This window comes from Temnothorax americanus, unplaced genomic scaffold, assembly GCF_048541705.1.
Source record: "Temnothorax americanus isolate GAGA-0224 unplaced genomic scaffold, ASM4854170v1 Scaffold19, whole genome shotgun sequence".
Lineage (NCBI taxonomy): Eukaryota > Metazoa > Arthropoda > Insecta > Hymenoptera > Formicidae > Temnothorax > Temnothorax americanus.
Genome location: NW_027509329.1, coordinates 2,033,163 through 2,060,599, shown reverse-complemented (window position 1 = coordinate 2,060,599; position 27,437 = coordinate 2,033,163). Strand labels below are relative to the sequence as shown.

The 27,437-nt window shown below is 39.0% G+C and overlaps 1 protein-coding gene across 5 annotated transcripts in view; it reads left to right on the top strand.

Moving 5' to 3' along the window:
• Positions 1 to 17,638, top strand: part of Glurib (Glutamate receptor IB) — a 232,281-nt gene extending 214,643 nt beyond the window's left edge. For 2 of the 5 annotated variants that reach the window (XM_077404496.1, XM_077404492.1), the window contains 14 exons: positions 268 to 432; positions 2,214 to 2,426; positions 3,489 to 3,596; positions 3,828 to 3,938; positions 4,041 to 4,161; positions 4,722 to 4,816; positions 5,767 to 5,990; positions 7,249 to 7,461; positions 11,332 to 11,530; positions 11,665 to 11,909; positions 13,621 to 13,867; positions 14,145 to 14,219; positions 15,803 to 15,862; positions 17,425 to 17,638. In XM_077404496.1, the coding sequence (XP_077260622.1) occupies positions 268 to 432; positions 2,214 to 2,426; positions 3,489 to 3,596; positions 3,828 to 3,938; positions 4,041 to 4,161; positions 4,722 to 4,816; positions 5,767 to 5,990; positions 7,249 to 7,461; positions 11,332 to 11,530; positions 11,665 to 11,909; positions 13,621 to 13,867; positions 14,145 to 14,219; positions 15,803 to 15,862; positions 17,425 to 17,499 (2,151 nt within the window). In that variant the 3' untranslated portion in view covers positions 17,500 to 17,638. Of the gene's footprint in view, positions 1 to 267; positions 433 to 2,213; positions 2,427 to 3,488; positions 3,597 to 3,827; positions 3,939 to 4,040; positions 4,162 to 4,721; positions 4,817 to 5,766; positions 5,991 to 7,248; positions 7,462 to 11,331; positions 11,531 to 11,664; positions 11,910 to 13,620; positions 13,868 to 14,144; positions 14,220 to 15,260; positions 15,316 to 15,802; positions 15,863 to 17,424 lie in introns of those variants that run through there. The other 3 variants (XM_077404494.1, XM_077404495.1, XM_077404493.1) reach the window with 3 other exon arrangements.
• The last annotated feature ends 9,799 nt before the right edge of the window (positions 17,639 to 27,437 follow it).

Sequence of the window (27,437 nt, the reverse complement as noted above, 5' to 3'; positions counted from 1 at the left end):
TGCCTCGTTCTCGAGTCGAGTTTAAAGACGCGAAAGATCAAGGACCTCGTTGTCAGGCGGACGCTTTTCGCGAAGCTATAGACCTTTCCTTTTAGAACGCTGCCGAAAGCTGCGAATGGAAACTGTAAGACCGGCGCACAGATCTTTGTCACGCAAGCGAACAAGAATAGCCCTGCGTGCATCTCGCAGATTCCCGCCTCTCCCCTCTCCCTTTCTGCACACATTCCCTTCGTGTACCAATACTGCCGTATATTTCGCTGTAATCAGATAATGGACGACCGATGGGAGAGCGAGGTGATCGAGTATGGCGCCATCAACATCACGGGCTTTCGCATCGTGGACGCCACTCGACCTCACGTCAAGGATTTCCTGGCCGCCTGGCATCGCCTGGATCCCGCCACGTCTCAAGGCGCCGGTCGTGAATCCATTTCCGTACGTATATGTTCACGTATAATATCATCAGGCGCTGCCTGCCCCTGCGAGACCCCGTCGAGTCGTCACTTTTTCTCACGTCCTACGTCGTCGGCGGCTTCTCCGACGCTTTTACGGCTTGTACGCCCAGAGGGGAAACCACCACCCTCCTAGTGCGAAATCCTCGGAATGCCTCCCGAGGGCGGCGATTCCCTCCCGGGTGGATCGAACACTTCCTCGGGTCTCTTCCGTCTTCCTCGAGTACCCGACGACGACAACAGCACGAAAGTTTCGCGCACGAGAAACGAGAATCAAACAAGAATCGTCGCACGGATCCCGTTCGCACGCGCGATCCCCGTCTCGTTCGCTCACTCGTCTCTTTGTGTGCACGGTGGCTTGAGACCAAACTTGTTAAACAGCACCCGCATGTAGAAACTTGGACTTTTCAGCGCGTTTATAAAGTGCCGCTCGCTCGACCGTGCCTATCCGTGCGGACGACCGTGCTTCGCTTTCCTCTTAATGACCTTTTCTCCGTCTGCGCGTTGATATTTTTTCCCCCAGCTTCTTGTACGGATGTAACAAAAACTAACTAAAGTTTAACGATGCGCGACATCGCTCTCTAGTCTTACCACACCTGTTTTACAAAACACTTCGTCAATATAAACACGCAATTTTTTCGTCCGATAATAGCTATAGTAACATGACATTTAAACTAAATCAGACTAAAATAGATTACTGAGTGCATTTAACGTGAAACTAGATTATAATCGAGCTAAAAAAAATATTAATTACAAAATTACAATACTTATCTATTTTATTACATTTATTTAAAAATATTGATATATAGAGTTATAGTGTTATTTAAAAAATAACGTCAATCTATAATTTTCTATTAGAAATGAGATTTTGTTTATTTGCCACATTTTATTTGCCTCTATAAATTGACGCTTATATCATAATTGACTCATTATTATACATTTATTTGTTAATTTAATTTATGATCGCGTAAAATCATGCACTGTTAGATATTAAAGGATGAAATTTTAACCAATAAAAGTTAAATAACTTAAGTCAAATAACATTTTGTGATTTTTAACTACAATATGTGTGTCGGTTATTTTAACACAAAACAGTATTATGTTAATTTCAATGGTTTAGTTGAATTAACACTGTTCTAGTTAAATTTTAACGACATATTGAGTAGGAGCAGTGATGACCTATAGGCACAGTTAAAAATGACTCTCAAATTGTTGAGTATAATTTGACACTACGAATTTAACTTGTAATATTAAGGAATGTGCTACGACCGTTTTTGCTGCGATTTGCATGATTTTCGTGCCACAAGAAGTGGCGAATATAATCCCTAAAATGGATACACCACCAACGGGATTTCGGGGTAAAGTTGTGTGGGACACTATGGATCTGAAAGCTCTCTCGGAGACAGGCCGCATGCAATCTGATGCAACGATTATCGTGCCCGATCGTTATATTCAGCGAGCACCAAACGTGGTTTTCCAACACTGGCGAAGTGCCCGAGGTACTCTTGTCTCTGTGAATTTACGTACGCCACAACGTGACGACGAATCTCACTCTTGAACTCACGATAGAGTCCACCGCAAGAACGTAGAAGTCGGAAAAATCTTTTTCATACTAAATTCTTACTTTCGGATTTCGAAAATCGGCACGTCACGGCACGACAAACGGGGCGAGACGAATAAAATTGTAAAAGAATTGATTTCTTGCATTTGCGCGCGTATAGAAAGTGTGTGAATTAATTCATCGCGCACGTGTATGAAAATTAGGCACAAGCCGCTCTGATGTACGACGCCGTGTTCGTCCTGGTTGAAGCCTTCCACAAGTATCTGAGAAAGAGGAACGACAAAAATAATATGAGACGAGTGACGACGAGCAGCAATCAGCCCGTGAACGGAACTAAGCCTTTAGACTGCTATCACAATCGCGGCTGGGTCACTCCATGGGAACACGGCGACAAAATCTCCAGACTTTTAAGAAAGGTAAATAAATATTTCATTAGCAAAAATAACGCAATAGCACACACATGTAACATTTCTAGAATTATTACGGATTAAGTTCAAATATATAAATGCATATATAAACGTATTATTATCTATTTATAATTTTTCATAATTTTACGCATGAATTTTGCATTATTTCAATTATTTGACACTGCGTATTGAATTAAGTAAATGGGTAAAATAGCGTTAATCTCACTGCACATTAAATTTTAAATTTCTGTTGTCAATTTTTGATTCGATGGGCGTTTATTATTATAAACACATTGTTGTACCATGCAAATTTATACTTCAATAATGCGTATAATCGCGCATTGGTCGCAGACCTAGGTAATTTATTTTCAAATTCCGGAGACGCGCGATCCAGAGGACAGGGGTACTCAATGTGTTGCGAAATACCGTGGCGACCGAAATTGCCACGGACCCTCCTCGACGTATCTCTGCTCTTGACAGTAATTGGCGGTTATTCCGACTCTAGCGGAATTCCTGCGTTCGCGTCAAATAGTCCTCCGTCATTCCGCTCTTACGTATATACATGCCGTTACTCTCGTAACTTTTTTTGCCTTTTAATCCGCTACCGTTTGACAATTTATCATGTCAAGATTGAACTTGTTGGCAACGAGAAAACATAGTGAAAGATTTAACATCAAAATGTTTTCTGCGACAAATTCCGATGGATGATGATATTTTATAGCTTGTTCTAATAACAATACCGTTCTTACATTAAATATTAAACTTAATTATTTTTAAATTTAATCATTCTTAATCAAGAATTTTTCTCTTTTTATTATCATAAATTACTGATAATCATTTAAAAACTATAGAAATATTGTTTATTTTTATGTGTATTTAATATTTATAATTTACATTTTTGAAATATAAATTTTGCCACTTTTTCGAAATATTCAAAGAATATATAATAATCTGCGTTATAGCTTTCTTTTATTTTTGTGAAGCTACGTGATAGCAAATAAGAATATTAGAAAATCTTATTACAGCAACACATGAAATGTGTGCTATTAGAATTTATTTACGTACATACAGGTCGAGATCGAAGGGTTGACAGGAGAGATACGGTTCAACGACGATGGCCGACGACAGAATTATACGCTTCACGTTGTCGAGATGACTGTCAACAGCGCTATGGTGAAAGTGAGTTTACTTGAAAAATCTATAATATATAATATTTAATTCTATTAATTAATATGTCTACAATTTGAAACAAAATTTTATGTATGTAAATTATTTAAGTAATCCGTTTTTATCTCGACCAGCTGTATATAATGCTCTTATTTTGCCTTCATATATTACATTTAAAACTCTCTTTTTGCGCGACGTGTCTAAAATATTACATTTAGAAAATCACGTAATTTATTGTTGCAGGTTGCCGAATGGACCGACGAGGCTGGTTTTCAAGCAATAGCCGTGAAATACGTGCGACTTCGTCCGCATGAAATCGAAAAGAATAAAACTTACATCATTACTACGATAATGGTAAGAACCTAAAATTGTGTGTTTATGTAAAATATTATATGAAACTCGCGTGCACGGCTGAGATCAATTGTGAAACAACAACGTGGTAATTTTGATTGATAGGAGGAGCCTTACATAATGAAAAAGGTGTCGGACACGGGTGAAGTATTAATCGGAAATGACGGATATGAAGGATACTGCAAAGATTTAGCTGATCTCATCGCGAAGAAGTTGGGCATATCATGTAAGTTTATGACAAATATTGACATCTCTTTCAAAAATTGCACTAATATCCACACGAAAACCGTGCGTTTAAATTGATTCTAACACAGACATGACTGTATTAAAATCCAAAATATTTAATAGATTTACATTCGAAGCAAAAACACCCGATATTATAATAAGATATTAAATTAAAAATTTAATACAAAACACTTATTTCCTTGAAATTTACTTAATGTCTACTTGATATAATAGAACAATGATAAAGAGAAAGAGAAGAAAGAGACCCCTCAGTCTTTGTTTCGGCGCTTCCCTCCGGGCGGCGCGGGCGTACGCTTCCGCGAGTAATTTTTAATTATTAATTCTAACGACTTTCATTTAACTCGCACAAGAATTAATAATTCAAGCGCAAGAATTACTTTTATCATGAGCGAAAATTCGCCGAAGTCAGCCCCACCCTTGACAAGTGCCTTAAAAGACGTAACGAAGCCTCTTCCGCGCGCGGAATCGATAATGGAAAAAGTTCCGCGGAAGAAATGCTGTTTCGCGCGCTCCGTAAAGTACTTTCTTACAAATTTTCAGACGAGCTACGGATCGTGAAGGACAGAAAACACGGAACGGAGAACCCGGACGTTCCCGGCGGTTGGGACGGCATGGTCGGGGAGCTTATCAGAAAGGTAAGTTCCAGTAATTTCGTTGTATCTGCTACATCCTCAACGCGCGAAGCGCTTTTTCCTCTCTCCCGAAACCGGTCTTCCTCCCTCCCCCCCCCCCCCCGAAGTTTACGCGGAAAGACGCCTCGAGTAATTGAACCCCAGCTTTTCGCAAGGGGGTGGAAGAGGGGGGGACTATTGATCGTCGCGCGGTCGCATAGTCCAAGTGCTCCACGAAGGAGCTGTTTTATCTCCCGAAAGCGAGTTTGAACCTGCTCCACTAGATGCCCTGAGCTTGCAAGCTCGTTAGTCGCGATTCGATTTTAAGTTCCATCTGGTGGGAATTTAGGATAAGTCTAAAGCACTCGAGCTTTCAGCTATACATCTTACGTAGGTATGCACGTTTCCGCAGATACTTCAGAAGATACTGAGGAGAGGAAACAAAAAAAAATAACAAAATTGAGATAAATCTGTCATAAGGAGTAGAAATTTGAGAGGTGCAATTCTAAAATTATTTCTTTCCGAAATCATTTTATGTAAATAAATTCAGCTGCTATAATAAAATATATATAAGAATATAATAATAATTGAATAATAGAAATATAACTACAAAACAAGATATCAAAAGCATAAATTATGCATCATCATAGTATATTGTATTCTGTAGTATTTCTTTGTCTTCATTTTGTCTTATTTTCTCGTCGTTCTTCAGTTACATTTATAATTACGTTCAAGAAATGTGTGAATTATAATTAATCTCTCTATTATAATTAATTGTTGACATATAAAATACTCAGCTTTCTTCGAAAATATTTAACAATCTATTTGAAATTTCCTTTCTTTTCATCAGAGGTTTTTATTACAGTCTATCAGATTTTTTTATTAGGATATTTAAAAAATTAATGCTTTACTTCTGCATTATTTAGTAATTTTAATGTTAATATTTTACGTCGATTATTTTATTCGATTCGCAGGAAGCCGACATAGCGATCGCCCCTATGACCATCACCTCCGAACGGGAACGTGTAATCGATTTTAGCAAACCGTTTATGTCGCTCGGCATTAGCATTATGATAAAAAAACCCATCAAACAAAAAGCCGGGGTCTTCAGCTTCCTGAATCCGCTGAGCAAGGAGATCTGGGTGTGCGTTATTTTCTCATACATTGCGGTTTCCATCGTCCTGTTTATCGTGTCGAGGTAAGAAGTTTCTCTTATTAAGAATGGCAATCTCTTCACGAGAAATGTACCTACATATGTACACACAGAAAGTGCATATTTTTAGATTAAATATAATAAATCAAGCCTGAAAGCGACGCGCAACGCTTATTATCTTCGCCCTTCTGCATAATGATTGACGAACGTATCTTATTAGACCTTATACATTATTAATTCGTAATTATAGTCGATCCAAGTATTAATTATGAAAAAGTAAATCGATGCATTTCTGGCTTTATTAAACGATGAATTGCTCATTCATATTAATAGCATTAATCAAAATACTCGCAAAAAGAATCTTATCATCCGTTTTTAACCTCGCTGCACAAACCTTTTACTGTACCATTACAGTTACATATCAAAGCAATTACAAGAATATTTATCGCGACATAAGCAAGTTACATTGCGATACATTCGCCGTTTTTCCATCCTTCATTATGCTATATATTTACGTTTCTTATCTTGCATCACCACAATCGAACGCAGCATTCCATCAAATGATTAATCAAATAAAAACTCGCGACGATATATTAATCCAACCGCGTAACGATAAAAGGTTTTGAGTCACCCGCCGTTATTTTTGCACTGAAATACCGCGCAGCCAAGTAATTGACATTGCGTGCGACTATCAAGATACCTCGACGAGACATTCGTGAAAGTCTTCAGTCTTTAACGAGGGCGTAACGAGCGAAGGGAGGAAGTTTTTAGATATAGTTCGCGTAATTAATGAGACTCTTTGAACGTCATTCGAACGAGACCTTCTACTTGGTACAATCGGTTGGCGCATACATCGTGCGTGATATTACTCGACATGACCGTCGGAACCGGAATTAATATTAAATATCCGATTTTCAAACCGCTAACTTTCGTAGAGTGACTTTTAGATATAGGTGATGCAACTTCGAAATGTATTTACTACCTTCACCATCTTATGCACATAAAGCTAAAGACACAAGTTCTAATTTATTGACATGACGGGCAATCATCCATGCTATTATTAAACAACGTATTTATTCACGTAATCAGTTGAGACACGCGATCTAATTAATACTAACATTATATACTATACTAATTAATGCTGACAGCCATTTTTCAATGGCTACATGCTTGATATAAGTATCAATAAATATATTTAACATACATACTGATGCATACATTACGGATACCGTATTTGAGAAATAACAGAACGTTGAGCGAGAGAGGATTCTTTAATTTCTTTTGCTTCTCTTCAATAATACAGATTTTCACCGTATGAATGGAGAGTCCTAACCATCAGCGGTAGCACAGATTCGGCTATTAGTGGGCGAAACGACCCCGGTTTGCAGCATCCACACACGCCTCAAGGCTCACCTCACATGCCAACTTCCAGCATGGCCAACGATTTCAGCATCGTAAATAGCCTCTGGTTCGCTTTGGCGGCGTTTATGCAACAGAGCTGCGATATCTCACCCAGGTAAACAGCACAACTCACGTTTATTAATTTCCGGCAGTAATTAATATCTAGCTGGGAGAAGAAGCTCCCGCCGTGAACCGTGGAGGTTGATTTTTTTTCTAATCGCCGGATTTAATGTCGGCTCACGTACGCGCTGCAAATCTTGAATTTTAAGCGCCGTTATAAATGATGCCCGCACATCAAAAAAGTCTTTTCCCTCTAATTATTACCTGCGCGTAAATTACGGCGGTAATTACTCCGTATTACAAATTACATATCCGGCGCGAAAATAAATCTGATTTAACACACCCCGTAAAGTTTTGCGTACATACATTTAGGAACAAATTCGTACTTTTCCACGATCTACTTATTCCACCGCGCCGGATCCCGCAATTAGTAACATTTTTATATAATATCGAAATCTTGTATCATCGAAATCAGTCTCATTAACTCAGCAATTACAGGAATTTAATTAAATTTCGATTCCATCATAATTATTGGAAATAGATAATAGATAATATCGAAACTAGAAATAAATGAGAACTTCTCTCTCTCTCTCTCTCTCCCTCTCTCTCTCTCTCTCTCTCTCTCTCTCTCTCTCTCTCTCTCTCTCTCTCTCTCTCTCTCTCTCTCTCTCTCTCCTCTTTATCTGTTTTATTATTTATTAAATAGTTTATATATTATTTTTTATAATAGATACTCATTATATTTTATATATTTATATTTATAAAAGAATTTTATACTCATTAAAAAATTCGAATTTCAAAAAAAAAGGGAACATGTATTATAACGTAAGAGGACTCGTGTAAACAAAAGCATATGCGACCGCGATTTCGCTATTTGCCAGGATTCTGGTAGGAGTAGATATTTATCTCGAAGATGACTCGTGGATGGAACTTGCGAGAGAATGAAAAAGAAAAGAGAGAGTGAGAGAGAGAGAGAGAGAGAGAGAGAGAGAGAGAGAGAGAGAGAAAGAGAGAGAGAGAAAGAGAATAGCGCGCGCAAGTGGCTCCCACGTTCTTCTCGGCTAATTATAGCCGCCCACTCTTGCCTCCCTCCGTTTCCGTTTCCGCGGTATAAGCGCAGGTAAGTACATAAAGGCACAGGGAGAGAATAGCTCCCTTTACCCGGGACAGGTCGAGCGTACAGCCCGGTAATATAGGATGAATCGGGTAAGATTCTAAGAGCTTCCCAGTTGACGCTTAAAATCTCTCGTGTAAATTGTTAAAGCGCCTCTCCGCGGGTGAACGTTTGACTTAAAAAGCTCTTTACAGCATTTCGGGAGGCACTTTCGCGCTAAATATGGTCAAAATAAATGATCTTGATAATTTTCCCTTTGTAGATCAGCTATTTCCGCGCGTTATATTCAGGACAAGGAGCTTATATAAAGGAACTAATTGCACATTCGTAAAAATATTCGTTGTTAAAATTAAAATCGGGTTAGGTTTCTGGGATATATACGTACATATCTCGAGTTGGGAAAATCTTTCATTGCTTATATATGCCTTTGTAATATACTCGTCTTTGTAACGTACTCGCACTTTCAAAAGGCGCGCACGATTATTACAAATGCATAAACACATACGTTATTTGGTTTTTCGAGTGCCTGCAAACATATACCTCGCCATTATTCTCGCGATAAACGCGCGTTATCAGCATCAATGCCGTCATTATACTCTCGTTAGCAAACATTTCAATCGCTCGCTTATCTTGCGCACTGCATGCTATATAAATGCGTTCATGCTACAAATTACTCTATTCGTCAAGATTGATAATGTAGCGCAATCAAAACATGCTTGTTCTTAATGACATAAAACATTCGAGTAAGCACAGATTGATTAGATCGGCATTGCGCGGAATAATTCTAATTCAAATTATGTTAAGTAAATGCGAGTTTGCAATTTACGAGAAAAGAATCAGATCGACATTCGCAATGAAATTGGCGACCTTATTGTGCAACGCGTAATTTAGATTGGCTTTATAATCCCTCTTATAAAGACAATTATGGCCGCTCGAGGCTAGAGATTCATTTGAATAAGATGTGCCGCGCGTGCAAAATTTCCAGTCGCAATGTGTGTACCGATTATATATTAATTTGCTCATCTTTCAAGGCGTTGTTTAATTTTATTTCACGTTTTATTACAATTATATGACAATTTTTTTCAAATATATAGTATAAATTTGATTTTTTTTAAATTACATCAACTGAGCGTTATGAGTTGTGAGAGTTATTTGAACAATATTGCAATATGAAATAATGAACAGTTCTTAAATGGTCCTGAAAACAAGTTTATAAAGAATCTTTTCAGACATTTAGAACGAAAGGAAATGTATAAAAGTTGACAATAAATAAATCATATCAGAAATAATAAAAGGTTACCTTCCTCTTTTAATTAAAGAGTTATGAATTATGAAGAAGGTCTTTAGAAGTTGAGTATTAAAGAACTGTAGAGAAAAATTTCTCTGGACTGTCTCGGATCTCGATAAATTTCGCATTTTTGAGTTAACTATCTTTCGAAATTGAGTATTCACACAATAAGAATTTCTGTAACTTTAATTCGCTTTTACACTTAATTATGAAATATTTACATGTTCTAACACATGACAATTTCCTTGAATCACGAAGCCAATTACACAGTATTCTCGATATATGAAAATTATCTCTTTTTTTTTTCGGAAATATTTGCGATGACGTTGCTTTGAAATGTTTCATTATATAATACATTTTTTGAAATGTAACCACGAGTTATCTTACGCGATTTTGAGTAAACACACACTTCAGGCTGCAGACCAGTGCCGCATCTATAAACAAAGCATAATTTGCTCGCATATTCAAAACATTGTATAGTTGGATAGGAGTCCAGCGTGAATAGAATATTCACGTGGCAATGCTATATTGTGCTTTAAAGCTATACGCAGTGGTATGATAGAATTCAAATCACATATCCTCTCTTGTGTCTTCAAATATTCAATATATAGATAGAAATCACATTATGATTCTATTGTAACATAAAGATAAAAATATTGTAGAATATTTTCTTTCGCTTTGCTCGTTAAAATTTAAATATATCTTTGTACTTTGACTATTCGTTTCCTTTGCCGCGCACATTTTCAAAGCAATTTTTTTCACGATAGACGTAAAAATAATAAAACTTGATATATCAGTTTGAGAGACCGCGTTCCATAAAAGTGCATACATTGCTAGAGAATTGCAACAAAAGTGAACGTTACGAGTACGCGAGCGCGTTTTGTCGCGAAACAGACCGCGTGCTCACTCCGAAACTGGGTCTCAATTAATTTACATTTGGCTGTAGCTGTATCCAGTGCGCCACCCCATCCTAGTAGCCCTCTTGATTAATGGTTTAAATATTCGCGCGGTGGCGATATGAATTGTAAATTTCGTGGAACCCGCGCGAAACGGCCACCATCCCTCTCCGTCCTCCTTCTCTCTACGCTTCTCTCTTCCTCTTCTCCTTCGGCCACCCTTGCGCGCGCTCTCGATGCTCATCCTGCGCAAATCTAAGTCCAATGTGTACACACATATAATTAACGATATCAGGTTTCTCGCTTGCGAGTAGTAAGACTTCAACTGTACAATTGTTACCGACTGGAGAAAGAACTGTAATATAAGCAACACACGGATATAAAGCGAATACTAATTTAATTATTTTTAAATTGGCGTCACGCTTCGAAATTCACATATAATGAAAAAAAAATCTTTACACCTCAATATTTAAATTTTCTGTATTTTATGCGTTATGTGTGCACACACACACACACACACACACACACACACACACACGCGCGCGCGCGCGCGTGTATTTGTTTCTATATACATTTGTTATTTATTCTAAATCTGAAATAATGATTCCCGAATAATTCGATCCATAGATCCATATCTGGACGCATAGCCAGCAGCGTCTGGTGGTTCTTCACTTTGATTTTAATATGCTCCTACACCGCAAACCTCGCCGCATTTTTAACCATCGAGAGAATGGTCACGCCAATTAACTCACCCGAGGATTTAGCGGCGCAGACGGAGGTCCAATATGGCACCCTCACTAATAGTAGCACTTTGGAGTTTTTTCAAGTAAGTATTTCAGAGAAATGTTTAACCCTTTTCGTAATTATATTTCGTAATTATACGTTACAAACATCATTGAAACTTCCACGCGCATATGAACAGCAAACCACGTTTATTTGATTTTTTATCTCGTCTCGCAGAAATCTCAAATCGGTCTCTACAGCAAGATGTGGGAATTCATGAACTCGCGAAAAGACGTGTTTGTACAGTCATACGAAGAGGGAATAGAGAAAGTGCGAACGAGCAAGGGCAAGTACGCGTTTTTGCTAGAGAGCCCGACGAATGATTACATTAACGAGAGAGAGCCTTGCGACACGATGAAGGTCGGAAGAAATCTCGATGCCAAAGGATTTGGCGTCGCGACGCCGCTAGGATCCCCGCTCAGGTGAGTACCTACTCGTTGACGATATGAAGAAAACCCCTGCATAGTACTGTCGATGTAAAAGTTATTTCACTTCTTTAAATTTTAGAATAATGTAGAGTAAAAAGAAAAGCAAAAGATAAATATCAAATATAATTTTAATTATTATAGCCAATTATCTTATTTCCTCATTCTTTCTGCGCACCGTCGTTACCGTCATTCTAAAAGATAAGCTTACTCACGGTACGAATTAGAGAGTGAATTAGTAGTTTGATCTGTCGGAATAATTTCACACCTGTACGTCGGCAAATACAAATATTGTAGGTACTTTTCACACCTCGTAAGACGGCAGAAAAGATACTTGATACATTTTCGTTGAACAAACAAGAGGGCGTAGGTAATTAACGAGGTTTTGTAGTCATCAGGGTGAAACGGAGATCTCCCGGGCTCTCCCTTTCTTTCTTTATCGCTTTTTCGTGCGATCGCTATATCATTGTTTCTTCTAAATCTTTTTGCGACCTTTCGTTTCTCGTTCCCGCTATGTTTGGAATGTCGTCGCACATCATTACGCGCAATTAGCATTTTAAAAAACTCGTACCCTTTTTTCCATACCATTACCCATTAGAGAACGCATTTACCACGAATCAACGCCATTTCGTATCGCGTTTCGACAGCGCGTTATGAATCTGGGAGAGCAGCGTAGCACAAGTGCCATCAGACTCGTAACCGCGAGGACTCGGGTACAAATCCAGCATCAGACCAAATATTGCTGCTCGTTTTTCCATTACAAAAAAATTAATGAGCAATTTTCTGAGCAATTAGTCCCATTAATCTTTTTAGCTTTTTTAGAAAGTTAACAGTTACATATAACAGTTCTCTCCCAAATAAGTCATTCTTTTTAAATTAAATTTTTATAATTTCAACGTTTATCAGATAGTATTTCCTTTATCTTGAATCTTTAGCTGCAATAAAATTTATATCAACACATTAATCTAAAAATTCTATAACGGAATATGCAGAAATGTGAAATTTATGTGATGATCCAATCTTCCATAGTGAAAAGGAAATTATTAGAAATATGAATAAGTATTTGTTAGTCCATTAATCTTCATAATGTGACTAGAGCAAGAGCGTATACTGCTGCGACGGTAATACGAGCAAATTTGCATGTTATTGATTTTTTTAACCGCGCGCGACCCCCTTGACGTTTCGTGCAACGCTCTGATCTCGTCCCCGCGACTCACGCGCGCGGTCTTTAAATCGTCGAAGCAAGAATGCTGCTCGCAAGGCATGCAGGTAATTGGGGGGCAGTATGCAAACAGCAGCTTTATTATGTCTACCTACACACCTACCGAGGAATAATGGCGCGCCGTGGCTTCCTATTAATCTTTTTTCCTCAAGTCGAGGAAACTTCTCTCTCCTCGTAGCTTGGTGCAGAAACTTCGCGAAATACCGATATTCTCCGAAGCTTAATTAAAGAAAGTTTCCCCTAACTTTTTCTTACACATCTGATTAGATGCAATGCTATGATATTTCCATGTTCTGACTACTTATTCGCACATAATTAGTATTTTAACACATCGTGATGCTGACAAAAAATTGTTATAAAATAATACGATTATAAAAATCTTATGCATATATTTTTTCTGTACAATATATATATCATATAGTATTTATTCGACGACTCGTTCATTTTATAAGATATGTACATACATTGTAAATTTGGCAATGACAGGGATCCCATAAATTTGGCGGTGCTCTCTATGAAGGAGAATGGAGAGCTGGCAAAGCTATTCGAACGATGGTGGTACGAAAGAACAGAGTGCAGGCATAGTGATAAGCCAGACGCTACCAAAAACGAGTTATCGCTGAGCAATGTAGCGGGAATATTTTATATCCTGATCGGTGGCCTTCTTCTGGCACTCGCCGTAGCTCTCTTGGAATTCTGCTACAAGTCGCACACAGAGGCGACAAGAGCGAAGGTAATAATAGAGAAGGATATAATGTACACTCATATACACTCTGTTATGTGTACTTTGTCATAATTTAATTAAACTACATTATCAAATTAAAACATTTTTATATGACAATTTTATTTTACTATAATTAGCTGTTTATAATTTTTTTTAAATCTGTACTGTGTCTATAACGTCCAGCTGCCAAGTCAACTTTTTCATATAATTACTTAATATTTATTAACCTCACAACACTTTTATATAAATGCGAGAAAGAGATTGTATTCATAAAATTCTTCCTTAGATACCATTATCGGACGCGATGAAGGCGAAAGCACGACTTACCATCGGTGGTGGTCGCGATTTCGACAATGGACGGGTAAGTGATAGAAATCAAATCTTTTATTAATATGTTCGCATACGCATATTGGCATACGGTATCAGTAGAGATTATTTGGTAAGAGACGCTTTTCGATCAAACGTGCCGCCGATCTAAGGAAGGTAAAAAATGCCGTGACAAATATGATTAACGATATATTGAACGATATATGTTTAATATAGTTTAAATCGTTAGTTTGCTTTAATGATGCATGCGGATATCGAACTATTAAATTAAATATACAAGTAACATGTTTGTTGCAATTTTGTACCTAATAATAATATCAAAAGCTATATACACGCTCTATGAAATACAATATTATATGCGCGGTCGTTCATTTAACATACGTCGTAATATTGTATTATTAACTAACTGGCCATTATGATAACACGCACCTGCGAATATGTTCTCTGAATATTAATTATCAAATTCTCCATTGAATTACGCATTAATCTCGCAAAAGAGGAAGATACGCGGATACATAATCGGCTCTCGATCGGCGGTGCGTCTCGTCGTGCAATTACTTCGGTCTCGAACCAAAGGTATCGATGTATCATAAAAACATATATACATTCGCAACAAGAGCATCGTACATTATACATACGCATATATACATAAAACCTATACATTATATATCCATACATAATAGAGGAACGATATATAGAAGTACGCTTGGCATGCCAGTTAGCAGCGTAAACGTTTGACACACTCTCGTTAGTTACGTGGCCGGACTCAACTCGGCTGCTATTTAATGTCCCAGAGTTTCAGCCTCAGTCTCGAAGAGACCGATCGACCGGAGGACTAAGACCGTTCGATATATTGACATACATATATTCTCCATATATGTATATACCTACATATGTATGCGTACGTGCGTGCGATGTGCGGCTGGCTGGATGTATTGCGCTCTCTTTTCTGTTCTTCTCGTCTCTCTCTCTCTTTTTTTTTAATTATTCGGGGAATACGTACAAAGGGGGGGACGTACAAATTTTGCTCGTTCGCGTTTGCGTTTCGTTCTACTTTGGGTTTTTGTCTCTCTAGTGGTACGGACTGCAGAGTTAGACGGAGGATGCATGCGCCTTTCCCGGGACCATATGTGAGTACTCTCGCCTTTAATTTTAATCCCATTTCGCATTTATCTTGCTTTCTCCTAACTCTATCGCAGTTTTCCTTCATTTACTCTTTCTCTTTCGCTTTCCGTGTGAAATGCTTCTGCACGTTATGTATAGCTGCGGTTTGGGTTACACTGCCATCACAGTTCCCGGAATGTTACCTGTCCTTTAATGAAGGATAAGCCGATGTCTGTCACACGCACACACAAAATATCTCTTTGTATGTATTTCCAAACATATAATTACTTCTGAAAAATTATAAGCAACTTGTATGTCGACACATGTTAATCCCACCAGAAACATATCGTTCGATAAGAATGTTATTCCATTAACATTATTAGCTTCCACATAAAAGTTTGCACATAAATATGCGCATAAAGGAAAAATAACAAAGACACACGTAGGGACTTAAGAAAAATTTGAGATCTTCGCCAAAGTTCCTGTTTTTTATAATACTGATTCCTTTCACAGCGCGGGAAGAAACGAGTACTGGCTGCGGAGGTGCCAACATTGACTACGTTCGCGCCGAAGGTATGATTCTGAAGAGAGACCATGGTGCATCAAGAGCTGCACAGGAAATTTTTTGAAGATCTCTAATTTTCTTACGTTCCTACGTGCATTGCTACGTCGGTGTATGGATATATCTACACGGTGTATCCTTTGCGCTCCTCTCAGAGTTGGATAGTATATCTATCTATATACATATATATGTAAAAAGCTGCTTTCCTTTCGTTCTCACTTTGCAGCTGATTGATAACGAAGTTCGATTTGGTTTACAATTTTAGCAATCTTCCGTAAATACTCGTTCACATTCGCTGAATTAAATCGGTATTTCTAAGCTCTTTAAAAATAAATGTTTGGATTTAACCAGAATAAATATCTTGAGGAAGGTTGATAAAATCGACCAGGAATTTTAATATTTTAATATGCGTTTAATATTTTAATATGAAATAAATATTATAGTATTATTTTAGATATAACACTGCAAAATCTCCGTTCTCACGCGTCGTTCGACTGACTTGTCTTTGTGTGTACTGCCAAACTCACGTTCTCTATCCCATACTTTTCCTCCACATTTATTCATTCGGTGCTTTCTTCATCGAATGCGCCGATTTTTACTTAGTAACTCACATGCGCTTATTTATTGGCATGGCTTAAGCAAGAATGCACCGCGGCACACGAGACATAATGCGGCATATTGCGTGACACTTTTCAAGTTCATTATGCAAAACTTATAAAGAAGCGACGGACACAATGACAAGTGTGAATTCAGGGTCGCTTTTATTGACCCGTTTACTTTGAGTCAATATGCACATGTGTCCGATCGATCGTCCGTCCGCGAAGCTCAAGGCAAACAAAAATCTTCTTTATTTGTGGATACTATTATCGTTACAAACGCGTTATGACGCCAATATTATTACAAATTGTAATATATTTTCGATTTCCGCGCTCGGATGAATCTGGAAGAATATATTAAAACAAAGGATTTGGATACAAATCCCAAGATTGCATTAGCAATGATTGCTATTGCAAATTAGAATAAATCGTCTGAATATCCGTATTTTTATTCATTCTTTATTCACGTTAGAAAATCACACACCTATAGTTTTGCAATCTTTCACGTATAATTATGTCATAAATCACTACACCCAAAATTTCGTCACATAAGATTCTTACCACCTTTTTTATCAATGTGCATGAGCTAGTATACACCGTCGTATACTGTTCAGTTTCAGATTATCTGTGTGTGACCAATCTTCAAAAATGTTACTACTTGCATCAATTAAGGTTTATTAATTTATGATAACACCATTAATTGCTGTCGGAAAGAAATTTAACGTTGAAAAAGTTAATTCAACACTCATTTATTCCAAATAAGAATTTATCTACAATTTAAATAACTATAACGATAAAAGATTGATATGGTGTTTCAGAAAATTGAAAGAAAAATCATATTCTTTCGTTTTTGTTTTCTTCTTCAAAGAACTTAATCCTTTTCTTAATCCTGTGATTGAGAAACTGCGATAGTTATGGAAAGTTATTAGCTCAACCGGGCCTAACGCTGTCTAATCGTCGACGTTGAAAATTTCCAGTATTACGCACCAGCAAACGCGATTGGGAATACCGAGGGCGATCAGGTACACAGCAACACACATACCCAGGTGTAAACTGCTACCAGGAAAGTCCGAGCGACAACTCGCCCGCCAATTCGCTGCCCACGCCCCCGCCGCCACCGTTGGTGGCACCCCCGCCGCCACCCCCGCCACCCAGGAGACCACGGAGGAGCGTGACCTTCGCGGAATCGCCGCCGAAGAGCCCGAAGAACAAGAAGAGCCCAAAGTTCATCTTCCAGCGGAAGCTCGGCATCGCGGCTCTCGACGTAGCGGTGCCGTGGACACCGGCGTCCCCGCGACACTGGTCCGGCCTCAATGATGACAAGCCGGAATACATCACCTAGACGCCGAACCAAACGAAGAAACAATCGGGGTCTTTCCGTGTCGTGGCGAAGTACTTTAACTGTTGGGGGGGGGGGGGATCGCTACGACGTTTGAACACTGTCGAGGCAATCTTCCTTCTTGCGATTTTGCCCCAGAAGTCGAATAATCCGAGCTCGAGTAACGAAGCAATTGAAGACATGGAAGCACTGATATTTTTATAGAGCAATAATTATAAGATTCTAATAAAGAAATTAAAGGAAGAAAAGTTGTTTCTTCGCTGTAACACTTCTAACGCAGCACCGGACGATTTTTGTATCGATTTTCAATAAACGATGCGTTGTATTTATAAGATTTAGGAAAAGTTAAGAGACTAGTGTTCCTCTAATAAATATTGAAGAAATATACGATTATATCTCAATACAGAGTTACGTAAAGGGCAATTGGATTATCGGCATGTTCGAATCGCGAGGAGTCGCGTTACTCGAGCACTTGGAATTATTCGACGACTGATAGAGTATGTGAAGTAAACCGCATTTGAAAATCTTTTTAATACCATCTATTCTCCTCTCCGCGGCTACTATCTTCTCCACTGAGGTCACGTGCTTTATGAGGAAAATATGCATCTAATTCGAAAAAATTATCCACCTGCGGAAAGTAGCATTGATACTGCCATTTTTTAAAAAACGACAGCATTCCGAGATTAATATATTGGAGAATCTAAAAGTATTTTATTACATTTTATTATTATTCTCATCTTATTTTAAAAATATATCTACATCCTCCAGACTCTTCAATTAATCAAGAGTAAAGTAAAACGTAAAAAAAATCTATAAGTGGAGCAATATCGAACATATATATTGGACCGTGGGCTTCAGGTTTGAAGATGGAGCAGCCACATTCTCCGCAAATCGGCAGAATCTTTCGCCGCGAAGTCGTCGCCCGAAAATATCGAGATATATCTCCCAAGCTCCGAAGCTAATCTTACGGGGCGGCGACCAGAACGGGGGCGAAAGTTCCTTTCGAACAAATCCTTTGTACATTGTAAATAACCGCTTAAGAATCAAATGAAAATCAAAAGTAAACGAATTCACTATCGGCGACGCAAATAGCTCGTCGCGATTGCGATAGTATGATTATGGTCCTGGGATGGGTGCATGTGCAACCAGCAACTCGAACAACACACTTACTGCCATAATGCGCGAAGAGGAACGCACTATTAAGATGAAGGACGGCGTTCGCGGGTGGAAGTAGAGGAAGATTTGCGGTGGCCGAGAGTGTCCGCCGTCGCGAGTCAGTTAGAAACGTCACGTGCTAAAAGAGACTTGTCGATCGTGACGACGACGCTACTATTATTCTTATTATTATTACTAGTTATATTATGATTATTATTATGAATTACAATTACCGATTACCGTGTATAAGGGGGTAACTATTTTGTGCAATGCGAGAGTGGAGTCTGGCGCCGCAAACGGCGGAGTCACATGAGTTTTTTAACTGAAGAAAAAAAGAAAGAAAACACAATGGGTGTACAATCGCACCGAATGTTGCGTGAATGTTGCGAGCGAAATATATATATATATATATATATAGTACATATAATATATAAATAAATATATATAAATATAAATATAAATATAAATATAAATGCAAATAAAAATATACATACTTATAGACGTTTATCGAGAGCGAAAGAGAGAGAGAGGAAGAGCGCGTGTGTGAGCGCGTGAATATTATAGCGGAGTGCGTGTGGCGAACGTATGGACTTAGGTTAATCGTGTAAACGCGTTATAAGTACCTAATAGTGCCAGATCGCGCCGATCTGGATCGATAGATGGACGCAAAAGTATCCCCCGCTTTCTCGTTTCGTGTTTTTTCTAACCGTCTTCAAAAGCCGTCTCGCGATGGAAACTTACCGTGCGTCGACGGATCGCCGCGATCTGGCCCGCGAAACGACGTTTACGGCCATTGGGTTTTCGTGCCAAGAGACGATATCTCCCGCCCAAGTAGCTCGACGCTACGTTTTATCTACAACAGACGCTCCATAACTGCACAAATGTGTGCATTCTTGAGAGCGCAGATTGTAATTGTGCAAACCGTCTTTAAAACTTCATCGGTCGCTCGCCGTTACTTCAAACAACAATGCGTCATTTTGTACGTGACAACAAAACACTGATATCCGAACAATATAGAAAGAGATATTAATTAACAGATTTAATAGTAATTGTACGTTTGTAAAACTTATATAATTGACAGCTATTTAGATAGCATTTAGCGATTTAAATGATTAGCTGTCATAATTTGATATCAAATTGTTTAATATCTCAATAATATTTGATATATATATTAATACACTAATATTTCTACTACTGATATTTCTTATGTAAAGTTTCGCACACTTTAACAGCGCAGTGCACTTAAATAATTCAATTTCAGAAATATGCAAGAAGACCAAATTAACATGAGCATTTGCGCAGATCGTATTTTCGATTAATTCTTCTGTATATTAGACAATACATTTACCGAAAACGTCGACGCATAAATTTCAACGTCGAAATAAATGAAGCGACTGCACCACTTTGTGGAAACCTGGAAACTCTGTCAGTACGATATAAGCTTAATCGATAATTATATAAACCGTGCTGAATTTTAAAAGCGACTCGGGGACGCTTGCCGCATGTAAAAATAACTGCAACCGCAATTTAGCTCAGTGTCGGACGTGAAACGGCGGGGGAAATCGGTACATAGCCAAATTACGTGCCGCCACGTGTAAAGCTAAATTTCCTTTTTTTTTCGAGGTGCGCTTTGCCCATACAAATACGCGGTGAATCGCGACGCAACGCGCATTTCCACAGTTCCCAGTTGTAAATATCAAAGATTAGATTGCCAATTTATTATAAAAGTCCTTTCACGTTGCGTCTTGCGATTATTAAAAGTTTCCACGCGACGTACTCATCGTTCCTTTTGGGACAATCGATAATAACAGCCTTACAATAAAATATTACTTTGATTCTTTCAAAAAAAAAAAAAAAAAGAAACTACACAGCGTGTCCAATACGTTTGATAAATTTTGTATGTTGTGATACGACGATAGGTCTCGATTGTCCAGCACAAATCCAGTGCGAAAATAATACAAGTTCGAAAGAAATTTTGTACGACGAAATAATAATCGCGCTAATAATACGATCGCGGAGCGTATAGAAATAATGTCCTCCACTTTCGTAGCAAAGATTTTACTCGTGGCGGCCGTCGAGAGCGATCAACCTATCATATCGTCAGACTTTCTTATTACGAATAATTGTTATCTATCACCGGATAATAAAGCGATAGATAATGCGTATATCGGGTATTAAGTCGTTAAAAAAAAAGACAAGAATAATGATAAACGTCGTGCATGATAATGTTATGAGAGGAGAAGCTAATAAGGGATCGAGCGTCGAGCGAAAACGAAAGAAACCTTTCCAAGAACTATGTCGAAGTACCCAGTGTGATTTAAATTGACAAATGTAAATCGCGCAATCGATAGCACGTTAGAGCGAAGACATACGTGCGAGTGATTTAAGATAATCGAACAAAAAAATCGTCGACGCGTCTTGCAATCGCGAGATTGCGTCCCGATCGTCCGTTACCGTTAACGTTTCTCGTGTTGATGTTCATCGTGACACTTTTTCTATCCCCGAGTTCACTACGTGAAAAACCGGCGAACAAGCCGCGAAGCAATGTAACAATCCGCGCGCACGGAATATCCAGTTTGACGGAAATCCCACACTGAGAAAAAAATATTTAGATCCAAAAAAATATTCATTAGGTGGCTCCTAACAGCTTATTTACTTAATACACATATTTATTTAGAATTACATATTTTTGCTTAATTTAAATAAAAATATCTAATTCTAAATAAATACGTGTGTTATATTAAGTAAACAAGCTGTTAGAAGCCACCTAATAAATATTTTTTGGGATTTAAATATTTTTTTACTCAGTGCACCTCCTCGTCCTCCATCGGGTCGCAGAAACTCGATGATGCACCTCTTCCGATGGATGGTTCTAACGTTTCCGAACACACTTGATTTTCGATTGGATCGACATAGCGAGCTACATCAAAGTAAACCGATAATAGATCTCTAATTGATGTTAAAGTACCACGTTTGCGCACGTCGATCCAGATTGCCATCCGGAGGAAAGGTGTAGAGGCTTCGCGTTTTCGTAATGTAACTACTTGATTACGTTTACATGTGTAACTGTGTGATTACATGTCGCTCCCCGAGCAAGAGCAGGAATATCTCGGAGCACCTTCCGCAACACCCAATCGATTTAATCTCCATTTTTATACGTCACGACAACCGAACAAGCATCTCATTCTGCTCGACGCATTTGTCGCAATACGCTCACCCGATATTCCGACAGACTGTCCAATTTGTAAAAACGGATCTCTCTGCTTATGAACTTCCTAGGCAAAATGCCAATTTACAAAAAAAAAACGAATTTTCGTCGAGCAGAATGTCTGCAGATATCTGCGTAACACACAAGAAAAATATGTCTCTGAAACTTGCACCGACGCAGCGTTGACACGTGTAAATGGAACGAGAGACCGCGCGAGAGAATACACAAGTATTTTCACACGGCAAAAGAGGGGGGAAAAGAGAAAAAATAGCGTCTTCCAGTTTGCGCTTTCATTCATCGCTGCATTCCACTTACGCTTGTACCTTCGATTCAATCCTTCGTTCAATCCTCGTGCCATCCCGTGGCGTGATACGATCGACTCCCTTGTAAACCATTGTATACCAATCAAATTTGTCACAATACAGGATTGTTTATTTAAATGTAGGTACATGTAAGATATGCGAACCCGATCCAAATTTATTTTTTTGTCTTTCGCAAAACGAAAAGGTAAGTGCTGTGTAAATTTGCAATTTTACTTTTGCCGACACACAATCCTTTCGAAGATGGAGTTTATAATTACGAGAATAATTAATCCACGTTAGACAGTAGGATTATTTATTCGTGTACGTTACAAAATCTAAGTTACAAAATCGGTAATTCGTATTTTATCCTATATGTCGCAATTTTTATTAAGAGGCATTTTCTGACGAATCAGGGAATTCCACTCTGCGACTTGCACCAGCAATGCGCTAACGAAATAATGCATTATCGTACCGACCATTAATCATACAGCCTTACTCCTTGTCTCCGCAATCAGCTTTGCACTTTATATAATTCATCACAGTATACTAACTTACATGACGGCAATTACGTTTTGTCATTGCTAATTTAGAAACGCTGACTCAGATGGTAACTTCGTTATCAGCGCGAGTTGGTACTCCAAATCATCTCTAACAGATGACTCGCGTCGATTTCTATTTGCAAAAGTTATAAAAATTAAAACAGAACCGATTATCAAAAGTTGAGAAACAAAACCAATTATCAAGAAGGTAACAGTTCATTAACGAACGGTAGAGAATTATGCGACTACTTTAAATAGAGAATTATGCGACTACTTTAAATTAACTGCAGAATCACATTTAATTAGATTCATGCAAGCGATAACAGTTTCAATGTTTTGCCTGCTGTCTAAATTAAATTTATAAGAGTTAATAATTTTTATAACGCACACCGTAAGTCGGTCATTCAAATTAATTTCTTTTCGAAAACATATTATTTGTAACATGTCCTACTTATATCTCGTAAAATAACGGGAAAGTACAATATTGTTTCTATCTCGTGTAATCATATATTATGTAAGTAATCGAATATCGTTATTCGGTTTTACAGAATTCAAAAGGGTAGAATTATTCCTATGAAATCAAGTTCGCATTGGTATGCTAACCGGGTGACCTTATTCTTGAAAGGCGTTTCAAAAAGTTTCAGCAGAAGCGATCAAATCCTTCTTTACGGCGAGGATTCCGCAGAAATATCGCTTCGTGTTTCCCAGCTAATTTTCTTCGCGATCCCTTCTCGGGCTCGCGAGACTGAAGGCAGTAAAGATTCCGGCGACGTCGTCGGTTCGATGCATTTGCATTGGAATTATTTCAGTGAAATGGTTAGTGATCGATGAGCCCGCCGCTTCATCGTCGAACCGGATTCGAACTGATTCGCCCCCTGCATGCCTCATTCAGATGCTAATAACGCGCTTCCGATCGACGGTAACCAATCGCGAGTCGGATCTGCCCTCGAGGATTTTTATTTTATATATGCGCCGCACGATACACGATCGTCATCGATAAACATCAGTCGCGACAATTTAAACCGCACGGACGTAATTTGTCGAAATTTTCTCGCCGCGGAATAACGAAACGTATTAATTAGCGTCAATTTATAAGAAACGAGATTAAGTTTCCCCGTACACGCGATAAATATGACGCATATTAAATGAATATTAATCTGCATGTTTTATCACCATTAGCGTAATACCGAACGGCAGTATCAATATATCACTAGCCACCGTGTTATTTAAAACACAAGTGGAAATTGTTATAATTTCAGAATATTCGAAGGAATACACGAATATATAATAGTGTGACACGAAGGATGACGTATGGCTGCTACGATCAGAATCTATCAAATAAAACCAGATGCCAGATGCATTATGTATGTTAATTCATATATAAAATACATTTCGTTTGACACCGAATATCGATTGTTGCAATAAAAAAAATTTTTCACGAAAAATCGGAATATATATTTTTTTGACAAATCGCGTATACATTTATCAAAATAAAAATCATTAATCTTTTATTATATTTATATTATTTACATATTATAGCAATTTTGTTAACATGTGTGCTAATGTGTGTGTGTTGTCAATATTCTGCAGGAATATAAAAATAGATAAATAGAATAAAGTATTAATTTGTTATTTAAGTTCAAAATTTTAAATTAACAATTTATGACTATAATTGTTAGAGAATATTTACTAAATTATGTTACAAAAACAAGGGAAAAAATACCAAACGTTATGAAAAAATTGTTTTAAAAAATGTCGATCTAAAGATTTAATCGATTTAAAGATTTAAAAATCTTTAGATAATAGTGGAGCAGCAATCTACGTATGTTTCTCTGAGATTCTGCGAACGGACGATATACTTGATCAAAATATGTATTTCCGTTGTTGAAAACACCCGACATCTTATATGTAGTTCCCTTCGGAGATGCTCGTGTAATCACTGCTATCTTGATTATCGCCAAGGCGCCAAATACCATGTTGGCAGCGGGCGATCACGAAGGCACAATGCCTGGAGAGATTCCTTTGTCCGACGGCGCTGATCAGACGTTGTTCGAACCGTCTATCGCCACGAAAATTCGACGCTTGCGCAATCGCGTTGTTTATATCATCGAGCAAGAGGAAAGGGGGAAGGGGCGAGAGCGGCGCGGGATGGACAGAGAGAAAGGGATGAAGAGAGTGGGCCTCGATCAGGCCACGCGACCGGGATGGTGGATGGGGGATCGAAGAGAGAGAGAGAGAGAGAAAGACGAGACGCGAAGTAGCGAGAGTACGAGGTGGTGTGGATGCTAAATATAGGCAGGGTTGCCAGGTTGCAGAAACAGCCGCCGCCCCTTTGAGTACTGGGACCAGTTGGTTCTCAGCCCGGGGGTAGGACGGGAAGAGGGAAAAAGGGCGGAAGGGAGGAATTGCGGGCGGCGGGAACGAGACGAGGGGGCGCGGGACAGGGGGATACAAGGTCGCGTCATTGATCGTGGGTGGAAGAGGTGGCAACGTGACGCTCCTAGTGACGTCATAGCTTGCTCGAACAACCCCTCGGACTACCAGCGGGCACCCTCTTGTTCGCCAACCCTGGGCCGGGCCGCGACTTACTGCCCCGTTTGTTGCCTCGCCCCGATACCCAGCCTTCCGTGCGCTCGCTATCCTCTCTTGGCTTCGCCGATACCTCGCGCGTCAAAGTGTTTTTTTCTTTCTTTCTTTAAGCGAACCCCTTCGATCTCTCTTTTCGCGCGTTCTCGCTGTTCCGTCCGAAAGGCAGAGAAACGTGGATATCACCTTCTTACGGCTGACGTGATTGTATCGCGTCAGTCGAAATCCGAAACAGCTAGTGATTACTCTTCCTCTTCTTCTCGACGGATGGCATAATTTTATTTTATGTCACTTTCATGCTGAAAAAATTCCACGCATAAGCTCCTTCACGTACCGTCGCTTCTTTGTTAAGTTCCTAAAATATGAACGCAGATCTGGTCCAGGGCCTGCAATCCGAGCGAAATAAACCCCGGTAATGGCCGCGTGCGTGCTCGAATCATTCGTCATTCGTCAATTCCTACGTATGAGAGGAGTAAAGAAGAGTGAAAATTGATGCATGCGCGCGCGGGGGGGTTGACGTGTCCCGAAGGTATATATACAAAGTAATGGAATCTCGAGAGGTGAAATGTTAACGCGCGCAGCGCCGAGGATGGGAAAGCGGGACGCAGGATAAGAGCGCGGTGAGCGCGAGAGATCTCCCATTGCGCGCGTATAACGCGTAGCTTTTCCGCAGATAGTTTTGGATCCCCGGCAGGGCTCGCCGCGCCGCGCCGACTCGCTCGTTCCTCTCCGTGACGGGTATAAATTATGCCGGTGGCCTATTTACATGGCTGCCACCGTGCCCCCGACCCAACACGGCTGCTCTTCGCGCCAGAAATACGGTATATACTTACACATACGTCGTAGCCATCTGCATTCAAAGCACATTTGATAGTGAGGAGCAGGAGGAAGCGGACGCGAAAGGCGCGTTTCTTCGTTGAATCTTTGTCGAGCAAAGATCAAGACGGAGAGAGAAACGAAGACGAGGAGAGAAATACGTGAAGGAGACGCCGCGGCGATCGTATTCTGGAAATACTTGACAATTCTGACGTCAATTTAACAACAATTTTGTGCAATCAATAGCTATCACAGTTATAAATACAAAAGGAGACGGGATTTTTGTCTGAAAAATTTAAGAGAAAAGCTTACCGAGGCATTATTATATTCGATTAATTTTACCTTTAGCTCAACAAAGTTTAAAGATTAATTATTAACGATTAAAAAATTATAAAAAATAAGATAACACTTAGTTATATTTTTATTAACTAAAAACTCTTTATTAACACTTTATTAAGATTAATTATAAATTAATTAAAAAGTTCGTAAATAAAATCACAGTAAAGTAATCCTAAAAACAGTTTATGCAGGAAATAAGAAAAATGTATGATAAAATAGATAATAGATAAAGGAACAGGAAAAGGCAGAATTCACGTCGTGAAATAAGAATGAGGAGAGAAAAAAATGGAGAGAGCGCGTAGAGAGGTACGTGGTGCAAGGAGACAAGAAATATGCATAGCGCGCAAAAAGAATAGAACAAGAAGAGCGGAGCGGCCACGTTAAGAGACGCGCAGGACCGGGAGAAGGTTTATATGAGAGGAGATAGCGGAAGAATAATGCATTCCAATAGGTCCCTGTCTCAATTTGCATCAAACTGTCGTTACTTGCCTCGTGCGATTTTTGTCGGATTAAATTAAAAGTATTGCGTTCGCGGAAAGTTTCCGAGAAACCAATTAAAGTACCGAGCCAAGTACCTGATCGCGCGGAATATCCAGCGGCATCCACTGAGCCCCCCCGGCATATTATTGCTTTTAATAAGGACAAGCCGAGGAACAAATGAGGCAAAACGACGAACGCGCCCGACGGACGACGCGGGGACAAAGCG